General features: G+C 42.9%; 1 protein-coding gene across 10 annotated transcripts in view; it reads right to left on the bottom strand.

The window, feature by feature from the left end:
• Positions 1-17,000, bottom strand: part of STK38 (serine/threonine kinase 38) — a 40,120-nt gene that overhangs the window by 3,043 nt on the left and 20,077 nt on the right. For 4 of the 10 annotated variants that reach the window (XM_070074143.2, XM_008262841.5, XM_002714665.6 and 1 more), the window contains 7 exons: positions 15,290-15,413; positions 12,641-12,795; positions 8,516-8,618; positions 7,343-7,404; positions 1,728-1,845; positions 547-670; positions 276-371 (listed from right to left, as the gene is read on the bottom strand). In XM_070074143.2, coding sequence (XP_069930244.1) covers positions 276-371; positions 547-670; positions 1,728-1,845; positions 7,343-7,404; positions 8,516-8,618; positions 12,641-12,795; positions 15,290-15,413 — 782 coding nt within the window. Of the gene's footprint in view, positions 1-275; positions 372-546; positions 671-1,601; positions 1,687-1,727; positions 1,846-6,516; positions 6,778-7,342; positions 7,405-8,515; positions 8,619-12,640; positions 12,796-15,289; positions 15,414-17,000 lie in introns of those variants that run through there. The other 6 variants (XR_016234631.1, XR_016234632.1, XM_089333999.1 and 3 more) reach the window with 4 other exon arrangements.

Genomic DNA, 17,000 nt, shown 5'->3' with positions numbered 1-17,000 from the left:
GCCGGGACCCTCGGGGTTGCAGAGGCCGCCGAGTTCTCTGTAGAGAAAGAGGGCAGTGTGCTTCTTAGATGCTCCCTTCGCCGGGACACCAGAGGTCGCCTCACTGTGTGCAACACCTCATGGTACGTGAGCAGGACGCTGGACACCAAATCTGTACCATGAGCGAGAACCAGGAACAGACACTACATGTCTAAGAAGCGAATGCTGGTCTTTCCAAATTGGTAGCAAGCAAACTAGACTCTGAAACAACCCAGGCAGTTTCTACATGGGTGTACCTGATGTGTTCCCAGTCAACGCCTTCAAAAAAAGAATTACATTTGATTTCCTCAACTCCTGGCGCTCCAATTCTGTGTTCCCACTCACAGCAGAATCTGGAAGAGACAGAGGCCTTACCTTCAGAAAGAGAAAAAAAATAACCTTTCTCTTTCTCTCTCTCTCTTTTTTTTTTTTTTTTTGAGAGGAAAGGGAAGAAGCAAAGGTCCATTCAGGAGATAAAGTTCAATGCCAAAGAGTCTTGGTAGGGGCACTAAGGATGTCCTCAGATACCTCAAAATTAGATCCTTGGCTTTCTCAGAGATGGGAACTTCCGGAGGAAAAGTCAAAGTTTCTTTCCAGTTCATCACCTTCTTGTACGTCTCCTGAGGGGTCTCAGAACAGAAAGGTGGGTAGCCTGTAATAAAAAAGGAACTTGGGAGATTTTACGCCCCAGCACTTTCCAAAATCTGGCTGAGAGGCCTCTCAAGCACGAGTCTGTGTCTTTAATGACTCCTGGGTTGCACTCTATGGCCATTCCTCCAGGACGTGGCATGAGTTCCACTCGTCCCAGAAAACGCCGAGCCAGCTTCTCTATGGCCATTCCTCCAGGACGTGGCATGAGTTCCACTCGTCCCAGAAAATGCCGAGTCAGCTTCTCCTCCCCCCCCAAACTCCTAAATGCTCCTGGTGCCACTAGGAAGCCAGCCAACAGCTGGAGCTGGAAAAAGGAAGACTTAGGGAGGGTTGCAGATGTGGTCATCACCACGCCCAAAGGAAAAATGAGGACAAACTAATGACTCCATTCTAGGACTATCCTTAAATGCCGAGAGTGCCAAGCAAGCTAAACAAGAAACAAGCATAGGTTTTTTTGAAAACTACAGGGAAGAGGATAAACACTACATACCCTGTCACCCCACCTGCCCTCCACACAGGGTATGTCTACCTACACAGCCATCAGTCCAATACCCGGCCACGACAACACAGCCAGCCAGACTGCACAGCCAGCCATGCATGGGACTCCAATACACACTCTCCTAGCTTTCAGTGGTGCATGGCTACCCCCATCTACAGAGACACACCATCCAAGCGAGAGAGAGGCCACAGGGTTCCATGCTTCAATGGCTTGGAGAGAGAAAGAGGGGAGCAAGTTAGAAGAGCGGGGAAACACCCAGTTAAAGCTCTCTGCACACAGCGGCTGTCTGCTACGTGCCAGTGACTAAAAGAGCTGCTAGGCGGAGAGGAGGAAAACACGGAGAAAGGAAAACACAACAAAGGATCAGCAAAGCAGCCACAGGGCGCCAGCAAGCTGAGGACACCATGGATGCATGCGATTCAGAGTGGTCTACCTGGGAAACTTCACTTTGAAAGACAAGGGAGAAGTGTTCAGATCAGCCCCGCTGAGACAGTCTAGCTTCAGCATAGCAGTCCTTCCTGGGTGCACAGAGAGAGTCCTCTGAAAGCATGCGACTTACCGATGAGCATCTCATACATGATCACCCCAAGCGACCACCAATCACAGAGCTTGTTGTACCCGGTCTGCATGAACACCTCGGGAGCAATGTAGTCAGGAGTGCCTACTGTGGAGAAGGCCTGAAACATGTACCACACGTCAGGGAGGCCCAGCCAGGCAGGAGGGTGCCCAGAGTCCTGTCCTAGAGACCGACGCTGCAAACGCCACCTGCAGCTAGCCCCACACTAAGCAGCAGGACTGCCCAGCAGCCTCGTGGCACGCTTGATTTGTCAGAGCACTTTCCAAAATGAACACTAAAGCTTTGTTAGTGAGGTAAGAGACACTTCCTCCATCTATCTAAAGCTCAAGTGATCTAGGAAGGTATTCATGATTTATTGAACATCCTTTAAGTACCAGGTTCTGTAACAAAACTTCCACAAGGAGGACTTGTAGCTCAACTTTGCAGATAAAAGAACATGACCATCAAAAAGGCTCTGCTGCAGGCCTCAGGCCCAGCTGAGTGGCAGAGCCCAGTGGTAAATTAAGTATCTCACTCCAAATAACCCCTCTTCCCACCATGTATGTGCTCTAAGAAAATCATAAAAGGAATCGTTTACTTTTAAAAGCTACCTACATCCTACAGGTCAAACATTTATATACCAAACTTGGTCATTTCTGTGAACACTTATTAAAGGGGCATATTCCAAATTCTCGTATTCTACGCTAATGCACCGAGAGGAAGTGCAGCCAAGGCCTTCCAATGCACGTAACACTGTGGCCATGTGCAAGGCTCCAACCTAGGTGCTTTACATTTTACACAACTTCTACAACTAAACACCACAGCTGGGCAGTCTTTTTAAAGCGTTTATTATGACCCGTCACAAGCACACAGAGAAAAGCACAGACGGTACAACATACTTGTGCCCGTTACTCACAGTGAAGAGTTAACAATCTCCTGTGTTTATTTCAGATCATTTGTCTTTTAAAAAGAAACAAAACCACTGAACCTATGAAAGGTCTGACCCATCTAACCCCCCTGCCCTCCCAACTGAAAATAACAACTGTCCTCAAGTGGCTGTGTGGTTCTTGTATGAATACACTCAAAAATAACGTCTTTCTTCTTATACATTTATATAAATAAAGGACTTCTTATTCTGTTTCACTTTTTTAAATTCATCATTAAGGTTTTAAGACTCAGTCACTTTTCTGCTGTATACCATTCTGCTCAATGAATCACGATTGTTCTTGTCCACTTCCGTTGCTTCCAGTGTGCACCTGAGCAAGCACGCCTAACGCCTCCTTGACACTGCCGGTACCTGCACCTCGGCGTACACTGGGGACGCTCTGTAGTAGCACTGCTGCCTCTTGGGTCATGGGCAGCTCAACTGGATGAGCCATCTTCCAACTGTCCTCCCAAGTGCTTGTGCCTATTAACTAGCCCTTCAGGGATGAGCTCCAGGTGCTCCACATCGCACTAACACCTGGACCTGTCCGATTTTAGAGTTTACCAATCTGAGGAACATGAAATGGGATCGCTCTGTTTGAATTTGCATGTCGCTTACTCCTACCAATAGGTCAGTAGGCTGTTCTGGCCTTTTTCTGTGAATCCCTGTTCAGATCCTTTGCCCATTCGTTTTTTTCAGTTGTGTTTTTTTTCTTATTGACTCACAGAAATGCTTTATGAACTGAGGACATTCATTCTTTAACATTTTACATACTGCAAATACCTTCTCCCAGTCTGAGGCTTACTATTTGTATCGTGACCTTTTTAAATGAAGTAAGATTTGTCACCTAGCAACAAAAATTCTATCACACACATGCATGTGGGATGATCACATTCTGAAGCACAGCAATGAAAAGGAGCACCCATGAGTTCAAGTGAAGAGCCACACCAGTGCTGGGAACGCCGCGTGCGCCTCTCCCCAGCCCACCCCCACCCAGCCCTCCCACTTGTGGCTACGCTCAATTTCATCTGTACCTTTTACTCCTTTAAAAAGTAAATTTAATTTTGCCACAAGTATCTCTCGATGAAACCTTAGTTTTTATTTTTGCACTTTGTAAAATGGTATTGTTCTATGCAGTTTCACAACATCTAATGTTTCGTCTCAATGTTATGTTTCTAGAACTCATCCATGTTGTCACTGGTAGCTGCAAGTTCGGTAACTGTCACTTCTGTATTTTATTTCAGAATGTAACCATTTCCCTGTAGATGGACCCTGGGTGATTTCCAGTGTTTTTGCTATTATGAAAATGCAATCAATACTCCTCCATGTTTCCTGGTTCACATGTGCAAGGAGGTTCTTCAAGGCCTATGAGTAAGGGGAGAATTGCGCGACTGACGGGTGTTCACATAGATCCTGCAGGGCAATTTTGAAGGAGTTGTACCACGTGGCTTGCCTTTGTTTGTCTTTTGATATACAGAAAGTTATTTTTCCATTAAAGTAGAAATACAAGCCAAGTTTTTCTTTCATGATTTGTACTTGTGTCTTATTTAAAAAATCCTTTTCTTACTCAAACATCATAAAAACATAGCCTTATATTTTCCTTCTAAAATTTTTAAAGTTCTGTTCTCCAGATAAAATTGACTTTTGTATATGCTATAATGTAGGGATCCATTTTTTCCATACAGATACTCATAGCTGTTTTATTAAATACAAATATTAAATAACATAAATATCAGGGCTTTTTTTAACTTTCAAGTCTGACCTATGGATTGGATCGTCCCAAGAGGCATACGTAGTTTTATTCTTATCACACAGGTAAAAAGCTATAGATCCTCTTTAAATTAGAGAGATCTATTCCAGCAAAGATGAATACTAAGTAAATCTCATTTGTTCAGAACTTCTATTACAAAACCAGAGGTCAACTGCCGCAGGAAGAGTTCCTGCAAGACACCTGAGCGTTTAAAACAAAACCTCTTGGATTTACACAGCATGGCGGAGCGCAGGCTCGAGCCCGAGGGAGAGCACCGTAGCCACTCGGGACCCGAGTACCGCCTGGGCGCTCACTCTCGCCTCACCGCCCACGCTCTGCACTGCCTGCACCAGCTGCAGCCTTTCCACGCCGGGGCTGCCCCTTCTCACGGCAGCGGCCTCCAAGTCCAACTCCGCCACCTGTCCCCTTCTTTTTCCTTCTGTGGGCTGAGTGTTTATAGTGTCACTTAGAGCTGCAATTGGGAAGGGGTCTGTTGGCTAATGGTCATTTCAACCACAGGACGTGTTCTAGCCGTATGATTTCGTTTTAGAGTTTTAGAGGAAATAAAGTAACCTAGCTTACTACTTTATCACTCCTATAAATTCTACCTTAAAGATAAAGCAAACTGACAAAGATCAGATGCCTATATGTACACCATCTCTCACTTTCCTGGTCTAATAACTTCAAGCTGAGGCGTATCTATCACCTGATCAGTCACTGAGGCTCAGGGCGACCAGCACCTCTTAAGTTCAAACTTTGCAATGCAGTGGTACGTAGCCAAGGAGTGAAACCGAAGTCCTCACTTCTTCCAGGGATTCTCCATGAACTAACAAGTAGTATGCTGGGTAGGCAACTACACATCTCAGGCTTACCCAAGACCAGCACATTTATGCTACACATTAACTAGTGCCCATCTTCTACTGGGTACCAGCCAAACCTGATCACTCACAGAAGGTCAAAGTAACGTGGAAATTACATGTAGAAGACAGAAAAGTGACTATTTTCTTTAAGTTAACACTCAGTTTTCTGTTTCTACTGTGGCTAGGACAAAAAGTTAAGAACCCTAGTCACAGCACCAGGGTTTTCAAGTTTATTCAAATTCTCAAAGATTTCACTTAAACTACGAAATGTCACTTAACTCCAAATATGGACATAGTGACACCTCCTTCATTATGGTTCCTAGCAAACCTGGCCCCGCCCCCTGAGCACAGAGCTTCTGTCGAAGTCTAAGGACAAGGTGAGGAACTGAAACACTCTCCAAACAAGTGGCAGCACAGGAACGAGAGGTGAAACCCAGGACTGCTTTAAAAAGGACAAAGCGTCACAGAAGCTTTCTTCCCTTGCCTTAGCTTCCAAAGCACAGTTTCCCAACACTGCGGGAGCTCTCACTCCCGACAGTCTCCTCAGTGGAGGATCCCAATCTCCACAGGAGAATCACCTGGAGTCTAAAAACTCAGCTATCCAGACGGTACCTCAGACCAACCGAACCGGAATCGCTGTGGGTGGGACCCGGACATCAGGCTGGTCCCAAGCTCCCCAAGTGATTCTCATGTGTAGTCACATTAAGAACTACTGCTCCAAGGGAGACGTAGCAGAAGCATGTGACCACAAATGTTCCTGATGCCTCTAGCCCTCAGTGATCTACGGAAACAGTCTGTGAACCACAAGCAGCAGTTAGCAGTTTAAAAGACTGTCCGAGCTCCAAGGGAAAGGAGACTGTTGGGACTAATCATCCGAAACTGCAGTACCCCCAAGTTCATGTTATAAAACACATCAAAGATTCATTTCCATCACCGCACCCTGAAGGCATTTACTGAATGCCTCTCCTAGGGCCCAGGTTTAATATAAAAAACCGTAATACTCAAAGTCTGAGACCCAATGACAAGCTTCAAGCAAATTTTTTAAAAAATGTCTTACTTAAACAGTCCCACAGGCTTCCATCTTCACTTAACATTGACATCTACTTCCTATTGACCTACTAGGTGAGTTAACGGAGAACTATAAATCAGTATTTTACTAAGAGGCCTTGCTGAAATATAACACTGGGCAAACCTGCCAAATTAGACTGTACATGCGGACATGCAGAAGTACTATTTCTAGACAATACAAGTGTGCATGGTCATCATTCTGACATACAACATGCATGTTATACTTCAGCATATTTTTCTCCAATTTTTATTACTAAGTACTTTTTCTCATCGCAGAGAGACAGGGTGGGACAGATGAAATGAAGAGTCTAGACTTCCTGAAGTGGATCAAAGAGGCAGGGCCGGTGCTGTGGCATAGTAGGCTAAGCCTCTGCCTGCAATGCTGGCACCCATATGGGCGCTGGTTTGAGTCCCGGCTGCTCCACTTCCAATCCAGCTCCCTTCTATGGCCTGGGAAAACAGCAGAAGAAGCACTTGGGCCCCTGCACCCATGTGGGAGACCTGGAATAAGCTCCTGGCTCCTGCTGGCCCAGCTCCAGCCATTGAGGCCATTTGGGGAGTGAACCAATGGATGAAAGACCTTTCTCTCTGCCTCTCCCTCTGTCTGTAATTTTACCTCTCAAATAAATAAATAAGTAAAATATTTTTAAAAAATTGTAAGAAGCAATGCTGAAAGTCCCAGGTAAGTATTTGCAGTCAGTTTCATTGTGGGACCTCCAACTTAAATGTTACCCCTTCACCACCACAAACACGGGGAACAGGTAAAATATGAAAGAAAGGTACTGTTACCAGCCTGAGAGCTCAGAATGAGATCTCCCATTGAGAATATCACAATCAAACAACCTAACATGATCTACCCTTTTGGTGTTATCAACATAAACACAGCATCCTATTAAGGTAATCTTAAAAGCAAGGGATATGATGCAAGTATTCATCAAATACAAATTTATGTGCATTTTAAAAAACATATTCATACTTGGCTTGTAGCACTTCAAAACCCACAGATATTACTTACTAGTTGACGTCTATTTCTTTTCCAGGTTTCTGCTTTCCTCTTGGAATTCATATTCTGGAATGCTAAAAATAGAGAAAACAAGTTCTAAATAAAGTTCAGGCAGGAATGTTTACTGCTTTCTTGGGCTCCAGTTCAAGTCATAATGAAATTCTAAAGTCTTGCTTTTCTACCCATATTTCAAAAACTCTGAATGACTCATTTCCTTGCAAGTCTTTAAGTCCAATCAGAGGTTCTAAACCATTAACTACAAGAATCAACACAGTGAGAGTGGCATACAGCGCCTCTATGAGGACTGAGTGGGCTAAGGGGACACGGGCCTGAAGTGAACCTAAAACATTCACAATTTCTCAAAAGCATCATCAAATTTCCAAGAGCAGTCAGTTGTTATATACTCAGGGACTTCTGAATGTATGGCCCGTTGACATAAACTCCTCTGGGATGAACTGTCAGTTGTTCTTCATAGTTCTCAGTGATGTGAAAGTGCTCGAGCAGAAGGAAGCACGGAGGGGACAGGCATCGGCTCAGGGGTTAAGACCCCGGTTAGGATGCTCTCAGTCCATTTGGGAGTGCCTGGCTTGGAGGCCTGGCTCCACACAAGAGCCTAACTTTCTGCTAATGCACACCCTTGGGAGGCAGGGCTTGCTAGAGGCTCAAGTGTTTGGGTCCCTGTCACCCACATGGGAGACGAGACGTGAATTGAGTTTCCAGCTCCCTGCTTCATTCTGGCCCTACTCAGCTATTGTGATGTAAGCATTTGGGAAGTAAACTAGCAGCTAAGATCAATCTTTCTCTCTCTCTCTCTCTCTCTCTCTTGCTCTCTCTGAAGGAAGGAAGGAAGGAAGAAGGGAGGCACTGAGGATAAATCTAGTCTGGAGCTGTTTCCAGGACTTTTTTCTTGACTGCTTCTGCTTGCCTCCCCCACATCCGTCTCCAGTAACTTTCCCAGGAGGGATTGAAAGAAACGCGCTTTTCAACAGCTGCCTTAACACATCTGATAGCACTCATCTTGCCCCCCTGACAATACAACCACAGGCAAATCTTGGAAGGTATTTTTATTCTCTAAAAAGTCTGGTTGTGAGAATCTCCTATCTGTCCTACGTAATGCAGTTACCAAGGAAATGGCTCTTCTAGGCTCAGTTAAGGAAAAGAGGCCAGCATTAGGTTCACACTTACTGAAATCACTGGGCAGGCTGTGGTTCAGATTCCTGTAAAATTCTGTCCTATGTGCTTTTTTCAGTCCTGTGCAAAGACCAAAGTCAGAGAGTTTCACATGGCCCTGTGGGGAGGAAGCAGCGAGGTGATGGGTGAACATTCTTAGATGTAGAACAGAACATTATCTTCTGATCCTTTCAGTCAGTATTCATTACATTTCTATTGCCATACTACTCTTAAAAAATTCTACTAGAAGCCAAAAACATGGGACAGCAAATAAATTTTTAAAAGATCATCCAAATCCTACTATACAAGGGAAATTATTTTCATTTTTATGTACATCTTTCTTTTTATCCAAATAGAAACTTGTAAACATAGTTGAATACTCCATAACATCTACAGACAATTTTACTACTTCCTTAACTGAACTCAAATATTCTTGTTTCTACACAGGACTCCATATTACCATTTTTAATGTCCACACAACAGTCAATCGACTTAGCACATCGTTGTTTACCTAACCATCTGCCTAATACTAACTACCTTGCTGCATTTTAAATTCTTTGCTCTCAAGTAACATGGATAAAGTATTCTATGACAGAGAGGGTCTATATTCCCATCCTTAACTGTGTAAGATACAGAGGATGAGCTTAATAAATGGTGGTTAAATGATGAGTAAATGAACAAATCTGTTCTTGTAGCTTTTTCTCCTCTTAAATTATTTCACTGAGATGAATCCCAAGGACTAAACTATTTCAAAGACAAAGCAAATGAATATTACTGAATAGTTCTTACTAAGTTTTGCCATACCATATTCCAGCCATAAGTCTCTGACTATGAATTTTTATCAAGGAAAACTCAGACCTCCCATGAGCCATGCGCCACGATCAGGGGATTTATTGTGCTGGCTCATTTGTAGCTCTTAAGCCGCACATCACAGATTCAAGCATTCACTGGCTTGCTGGAAAAGCAGCAGAACCCAAGGCAGAAATCAGCCCATGCTCTTCCCCTCAAGCCAGAACGGTTTTTCTTCTCTAAACCCTCTCTCTAATCTCTTCTGGAAAGTGAAAATGATGACATCTTCCGGCAGAAATAAGAATTAATGTACACAGGGCTCCTCACATAGCGTCTGGCACATAACCAGCTCTAAGAAAGCAGTAGGTGTTCTTGTGGTTGTAGACGGGAAGGTGAAATCAAAAGCAGAAGAGGGAATCCTGGTGTTCAGGGAAATCCCTGCTCGAGGTCACGCCAGCAGCAGCAGGTGGCCTAGGTTTAAGCCCAGTGACTTTAGTGGTCCTGCCTTGACGCCACCTTTTCCAGGACATTCTCAGGCTTGAACATACACACATCCCAGAGCACGAGGCCACAGGAAGCCTGCTCAGACGGTCAGGCTTCATTATGTTTCTCCCATTACCTTTGGGTTGTGTGTGTATGTGTACGTACAGCAAGGTAAACTGCCAAACAAGAACAGCTTTGAGCCTACTAAGTTAGTATGTTTTTTTCTGATTTGCAAAAAACGTGTTCTACCAGTCAGGAAAAAATTTAATTTATAGTTCTCAGGATTATACGTTTTGCCTAAGAACCCTAAGAGAAGAGATATCTTAAAAAGCAGTACCTAGGCCGGCGCCGCGGCTCACTAGGCTAATCCTCCGCCTTGCGGTGCCAGCACACCGGGTTCTAGTCCCGGTCGGGGCGCCAGATTCTGTCCCAGTTGCCCCTCTTCCAGGCCAGCTCTCTGTTGTGGCCCCGGAGTGCAGTGGAGGATGGCCCAAGTACTTGGGCCCTGCACCCCATGGGAGACCAGGATAAGTACCTGGCTCCTGCCATCAGATCAGCGCGGTACACCGGCCGCAGTGCGCCAGCTGCAGCAGCCATTGGAAGGTGAACCAACGGCAAAGGAAGACCTTTGTCTCTCTCTCACTGTCCACTCTGCCTGTCCAAAAAAAAAAAAAAAAAAAAAAAAAAAGGCAGTACCTAAAGCAAATGGTATTCAAGTCTAGACTTTCAGGGACTTCTTTAGCTATTCTGAGTATACAGCAGGACCGCAATACTTCTGCATTTTCACTATTACAATCTACATCACTGAATACATAAAGGAGCTTGCTTATGACAACATTTTACACTAAGTCTGAGTTAGCATATTATAGGGGGCAAATCTGCATCTCCTCTTCAGCTAGACTGCATTCCCAAAACCTTGGCCTTCAGTACATTTGCTGAGCCTGAATGTAGACTACAGGAGGACAACTAAGCCAAAACCAGGACACCTAAATCTAAAAAACACACAAGGTAGGGGTAGGGCCTTGTTAAAAATATTTATGCACTTGGGGCTAGTGTTGTGGCATAGTGGGTTAAGCCACAGCCTGCAATACTGGCATCCCATGAGGCTGCTAGTTTGAGTCCCAGCAGCTCCACTTCCAATCTAGCTCCCTCCTAATGGCTTTAGAAAAGCAGCAAAAGATGGCCCAGGGTTTTGGGCGCCTGCACTCATGTGGGAAACCTGGGTGAAACTTCAGGCTATGGCCTGGTCTATTCCCCAGGCACTGCAGCTATCTATGGAGTCATCCAGAGGATAGATAGCTCTCTCTCTGTCTCTCCCTACCTGTCTGTAAGTCTGACTTTCAAATAAATTAAAAAGTCTTTTATATATGAACTTATGGTATTGAAAAATATATTCTACAGCATTTTTCTTTTAAAATATTTAAAATATTTCAAATACAGAAAAATATATAAAGTTCAATGAGCAAACACAGATTTAGCAATTCTTAACATTTTGCCATATTTACCTCATATGTGAGTATTTTATACATATATACACAATTATCTTTTAAAGTAGGGGTAGATATATGATTATTACATAATGTAGGATTCATGACAAAGATCATAAAATGAGGAAAGAAGAGTCTATTATGATGTAAGGGGTAAGAGATTCATTCATCAAAGTAGCATTAACATTTTAAAAGCAGAATTTACTTTCAGGATGCTAACTTCATATAAATTATAGACACAAACAGAAAGGCATCAAGCTTTATAACAAAATAGCAGTTACATTTCAGTGATGATAATTTTATAGGAAAATTTTATTCTTTATAATTGTGTTGTTCAAATTATCTACCATAAATATGCATTATTCTTACAATGGAAAAAAAAAAGCTATTCACCAGAAGAAATTATCTGACAAGTCTTTGGCTCTCTTGAAACAGAAAGATAGAGGTTTCAAGAAAAAATAAAAAGTTTCAGATTTTCCAAAGACAGCAGCAAAGTCATCGAAAGACAGCAACAAAGAAAAATACCCTAGGAATTAGATTTACTTTTCTACTTTAAAGAAAAATTCAGTCAAGATAACAATTCTGGGGGGCTAGCACTGTGGCATAGGTTAAGCCTCCATCTGTGGCATCCTATATGGGCACTGGTTCAAGTCCCAACTGTTCCACTTCGGATCCAGCTCCCTGCTGGAGAAAGCAACGGAGGATGGCCCAAGTACTTGGGTCCCTGCATCCACACGGGAGACTCAGAAGCTCTGGGCTCCTGGCTTCAGACTAGCCAGGTCCAGCCGCTGTGGCCATTTAGGGAGTGAACCAGCAGAGAGATCTCTCTCTCTCTGCCTCTGCCCCTCTCTCTGTAATATTGCCTTTCAAGTAAATAGATCTTAAAAAAAAAAAAAAAAAAAAAAAAAGATGTGTATAATGAAACAATTACATGGGTTTTTTAAAAAGCAGAGTGTATGATTTGGGACCCAAACTTTGTGACAGATTTTTGTTGTCTTTTATTTATTTTTTTGCCCTGCTTCCTGGTTCTTGGCTGGGTTCCTCATTAACTGATGAGGTTGCCCCACAGAGGGGTTCTGGACAGGAATGCATCAGTACTCTAGTTAATTTTATGCTAGAAGATGATTATCTTTGGCTTCATTAGACAATAACTCTCTATATTAACTTTGTTTTTCATCATTTTCAACAATGTCCTTTACTTTAAGGAGGAGCGTTGAATCCCAGGCAAAAGAAGTAACACCAAACTTATTTGTTAAAAAAGAGCAAACACACGGGTCGCTCACTGCTCTTGCACTGTAATTACACCTGGTACAGGTCTGTTACAGCAAAGCCTGCTCCATCAGCACGAACACACTACTCAGGCTGCTCCCCACCCGCATACCTTGCTGTCCAGGAGAAGGTTGTCCGGCTTTATGTCTCTGTGGATGAATCCAAGCTGGTGAATGGAGTCTATGGCTAGCACTGTTTCTGCTATATAAAACTGAGTCTCCTCTTCTGTCAGAGTGTCTTTTTTCATTAACAAGGTCATCATGTCTCCTGGAAACAGAATACAAAGCCACCACACACAAACACACACACACACACACGTGCGTGCACACACACAAGCACATGAGTAAGCATTAGTTCTCAGACACGTCATCCCTACATGCCAACATAAGGCAGCTAAGCAGACCTGTGCTGAGTCCCAGAGACCGACCCACATTCTCACCTCAGGGGAAATGGGGAGCAGTTGTTTCTAGTACTTTACAGGTAAAAATCACAGCCACAGAGAATGAGACGTTCTCACACCTAAGTTAGCTGATGCTGAACACAATCTGTTCTTTCTATTTTATTTGTGAGAGAAAAAGGAAATTTCTCCCATACTTTAAAAAATCTACATATATACACACACACATATGCTTAAGACACTTTTTTGGCTGTAGGACAAAAAGCTACTTTCCTTTTCACGTTATCTGCATAAGTACTTGCAGACTTCTCTCCATCTAGACTCAAATGGTACCTCCACATTGGCTACACTACCATTGCTATAGAGAGTGGCTGAAATAGCAAATAAAAATGCAAACATTGGGAATGTAAACTTCCCAACTTCTAGTCATAAAACACTAGAAGACACATAAACAAAAAGGCGGGATTTAGGTAGCAAAATATCAGTCAACAAAAAACTAAAAGTAAACAAAATACTGTACTAGAACGTGTGAGAACCGCCTCCCAGAAGTGCACACTGAACACCTCTCACAATCAGTGATTTTGTTTCTCTTTAGTGTTTTACCACAAGTATTTAAATGTGTGCCAAGTCTTTACGTAACTTTTAAAACACAATTATCAGGATTTTAGCAGTTAAAGGGTAACCGCCTTAGTTTTCAGCAAACTTCATTTCTGCTTAATATCAGCAACATCAAATAGCAGAAAAAGATTCAGATCCTAATTCAACAGTTAGACAAAAGCAAAGAAAACATGTACAAGTAGTTTAAAGCCAAGAGAAATAGGAAAGATTCAGTTTAGACCCCACATAAAGCCACTTGTTAGAAAACAGGGAAAAGAAAACCTCTGATTTTAATAGAGTATCATACTTTTTATAAATTTCATTTCACTTATAATTTTATTTTTTGTATTCTTGGACAAAATTGGATTATTTTTACCTCAGGCAAAAATTACACCACTTATTAAAAGCTCTTTTTTTGGTCCAAGACTTGAAAAACATGATTCCCTAATCACTCCTGGCAGCCATTCAGTGTGCAAGCACAGTGCAGACGTGGGGACAGTGCACTCAGGCCAATTCTAAGGTAGCTGTGTGGCCCAGGAGAGCAGCCAATGGCGTCACCTGTGCAAGTATGCCCAAATGATCAGACAGCTCAGGCCAGCTCCACGGAGTGCAAAGGGCAGAGTCCAGGAGATGTGAGAAGCCATGAAGAAAATGCGGGTAAGGAATGAGGAGATGCATGTCAAGGGACTGGTGATCAAGCTGGTTCTTACTCCTACTCAAGAACTAGCATCCAAATGTTTAAAAATTTATCCCACCGGCAGGTGTTTAGCCTAGCAGTTAAGACACCAGCATCCAACACCAGAGTACCTAGGTTCAACACCCAGCTCCACCTCCTGACTGCAGCTTCCTACGGCAAGGGCTCAAGTAATTGGGTTCTGGCCACCCACAAGGGGGACCTGGAATGCGTTTCAAGCTTCCGGTTTCTGCCCAGCACAGCTTCAGCTGTTGTAGGTCTTTAGTGAGTGAACCAGCAGATGGGAGCAAGCTATCTCTTTATCTCTCTCTCAGGTTTAAAAAAAAAGAAAAAGAAAAAAAGTTTCTCCTCATTCTACCACACTGTTTCTTAACTTTGATCAACAGTGAATAAAAAGTACTGGCGACCCTAAATCTAAATTAAGGGTTGCCACAAGATCAAAATCTTATGCCACAGTTATATTTGCTTTGCTAAGAACCAAAATGGAAATTAAAAGAAAAAAATTTCACCAACAGTTTGTTTAGCGTTCATGTGCTCACTGGGAAACAGCCGGAGTTCCTCAGAACGGACGTATGGTCTGTTCTGGGTTGACTCGGGAACTGTCTCATGTCTTAAGAGATGCACATGCTGAGTTCTGTAAAACTTGCTATCTTGAGTGTGAAAACTGATTCTGACTACTAACACAAGCAGGGAGAAAGAAACAAAAAGTTGAAGCAAAGAATGTTACAGCTTCAATTTTATCAGTTAGGTAACTTCTTATACATGATTTCCACGGGTAAGAGAACAGGCAGAGCTACCTGGTTTATTCCTACATATTTTTAGAAGAAAAAGAAAATAGAGAAATCTCCATCTGCAATCTTGAGAATGAACAAAACGGTTACTTTTTTGGCACTAAGACTGTAGAAATGCACCCCAGCACAAGACAGGTTACTGACTTTCTTTACAGACCTGAAGAGAGATATAGAAAGCAACTCTGTAAGCACAATCAAGTAGAAAGGAGGGTTAACTGTCGAGGTGAGAGAGAGAAACCATAGAACAAAAAGGAAAAATGACCTTTCATCGTCAGTAATTACCTCCAGGCAGGAACTCCATGATTAGGTAGAGGTTTAGCTTATCCTGAAAACTATAGAACATTTTCACAACCCACAAACTGTCTGCCTCCACTAGAATGTCGCGCTCCGCACGAATGTGGCCAACCTGGAGGTATACGCATTGGATTAATGACAAGCCTTGCTCTGCTTCTACTGTATATTTGTTTAAACAATTTAAATACTGTTTTGAGTATTTAATTGTAATGATGCATAAGATCTAATTTCTACTTAGATAAACCTATTAATTCAAAATTGACATTCGACTAGATGGTACTTGGTGATGAAAACTTGAGTGATGAAAGGCTTTCAAATGTGGCAAAATGAATGGCTTTATGGAAACAGCAACTTTACCAGTGTTATAAACTGAATCTCTGATTAGTTAAAATCACCACTCTTTGGCACCCATTTTTGTTCTAATAATCATTTATGACAGAAAATAAGCCGCCAAGGTAAGATTCTCTGAACAAGTCCTACCCTGGGGTCTGCAACGACAGTGCTCCAGTGGACAATTCTAGAACACTGTGATGCCACAGCATTCAGTTCACTATTGTGCACACAGTGTGCTCACTCAATTCTTACCAAATTGAAATATAAGAACACCTAAGAAAATTAATAGACTCAAATTAATGACACTTCCAATTCTTACTTTTACTAAAATACATAGCTAAGGAGACCCAATTGCATAAGGTTTAGAAGAACTGGTAAAAGAACTTTGTTAAAATAAAGCTTTACTATCAAATTTACCTTATTTTCTTTAAATATATAATAGTAAACATCACTGCACATTATCAACTTCTACCCCTCCCCTCTTTATTAAGTGTCACAAGATCCAAAGTTGAGTTGAATCAGATCTAAATCCATTAAAACCAAGTCCAATCCTTGAATAGAAGTTTTGGTCTTCATACATGCTACAGATCTTGAGTTTTTACAACATGTTCTCAAGTAAAGTGTGTACCGAGAGTGAAGAAATGGCATGTCTGCTGGCAAATTCAGCCCGTGGCTGCTGTTCTGTTTGAGACACCTTTCAGATGCTTGCTTGTTTCACAGGAAGACGCTCTTCTGCCACTCTTCCAGTGGGACACAGACCCCTCGCTCTCGCCGGTCTCTCACCTCCCCTGCCTCATCCTTCCCTGCAACTCTCAGGGCCCTGCAGGCATTCCAGTTTACAGATCTGAGTTTCCAGTCTCTACTAAAAGTGTTCTTTGGGGAACTTTTAAGTAACTTCAATATTGCGGAAAACTTACATTTTTACATCAGTACTAATGGTATGGGGCGGGGGGATGGACAGTAGGGTGATAAGGAACAGGGCTATGAAACCACAAAAAGCCGAGGAAGGCATGCTTGACCTTAAAACAGAAGCAAAGCTCTGAGGAAACTGACACTACTTGCTCACCTTCAGTAGTGGCCAAGACTCAGTTGCTATCAAACACTAGACCCAAGGAGGCAGCTTTCACCTGCAGGTTGCCCCTGGCTCCTGTTGAAGCCCTGCCAAGTGCAGGGAGCCAGAGAAAAGGGAAGGTACCACTATTACCAGCTGTCCTCACCTCAGAGGACAGTGTGATGACTGCAATACTTCCTGTTTGTCAACTGGAAGACTACAAACAGTCTGAATACAACTTGCCCTTCTCCTGAGACTGAAACAGCAACTAGGAACAACCTCAAGATCTAAGAGTGAGCTCAACTGAGTTTTGGG

The sequence above is a fragment of the Oryctolagus cuniculus genome, chromosome 5, assembly GCF_051225735.1.
Source record: "Oryctolagus cuniculus isolate XC-2025 breed Fujian yellow rabbit chromosome 5, ASM5122573v1, whole genome shotgun sequence".
In the NCBI taxonomy this organism is placed as follows: Eukaryota; Metazoa; Chordata; class Mammalia; order Lagomorpha; family Leporidae; genus Oryctolagus; species Oryctolagus cuniculus.
The sequence above is the reverse complement of the archived record's forward strand: the minus strand, read 5'-3'. Positions and strand labels throughout refer to the sequence as shown.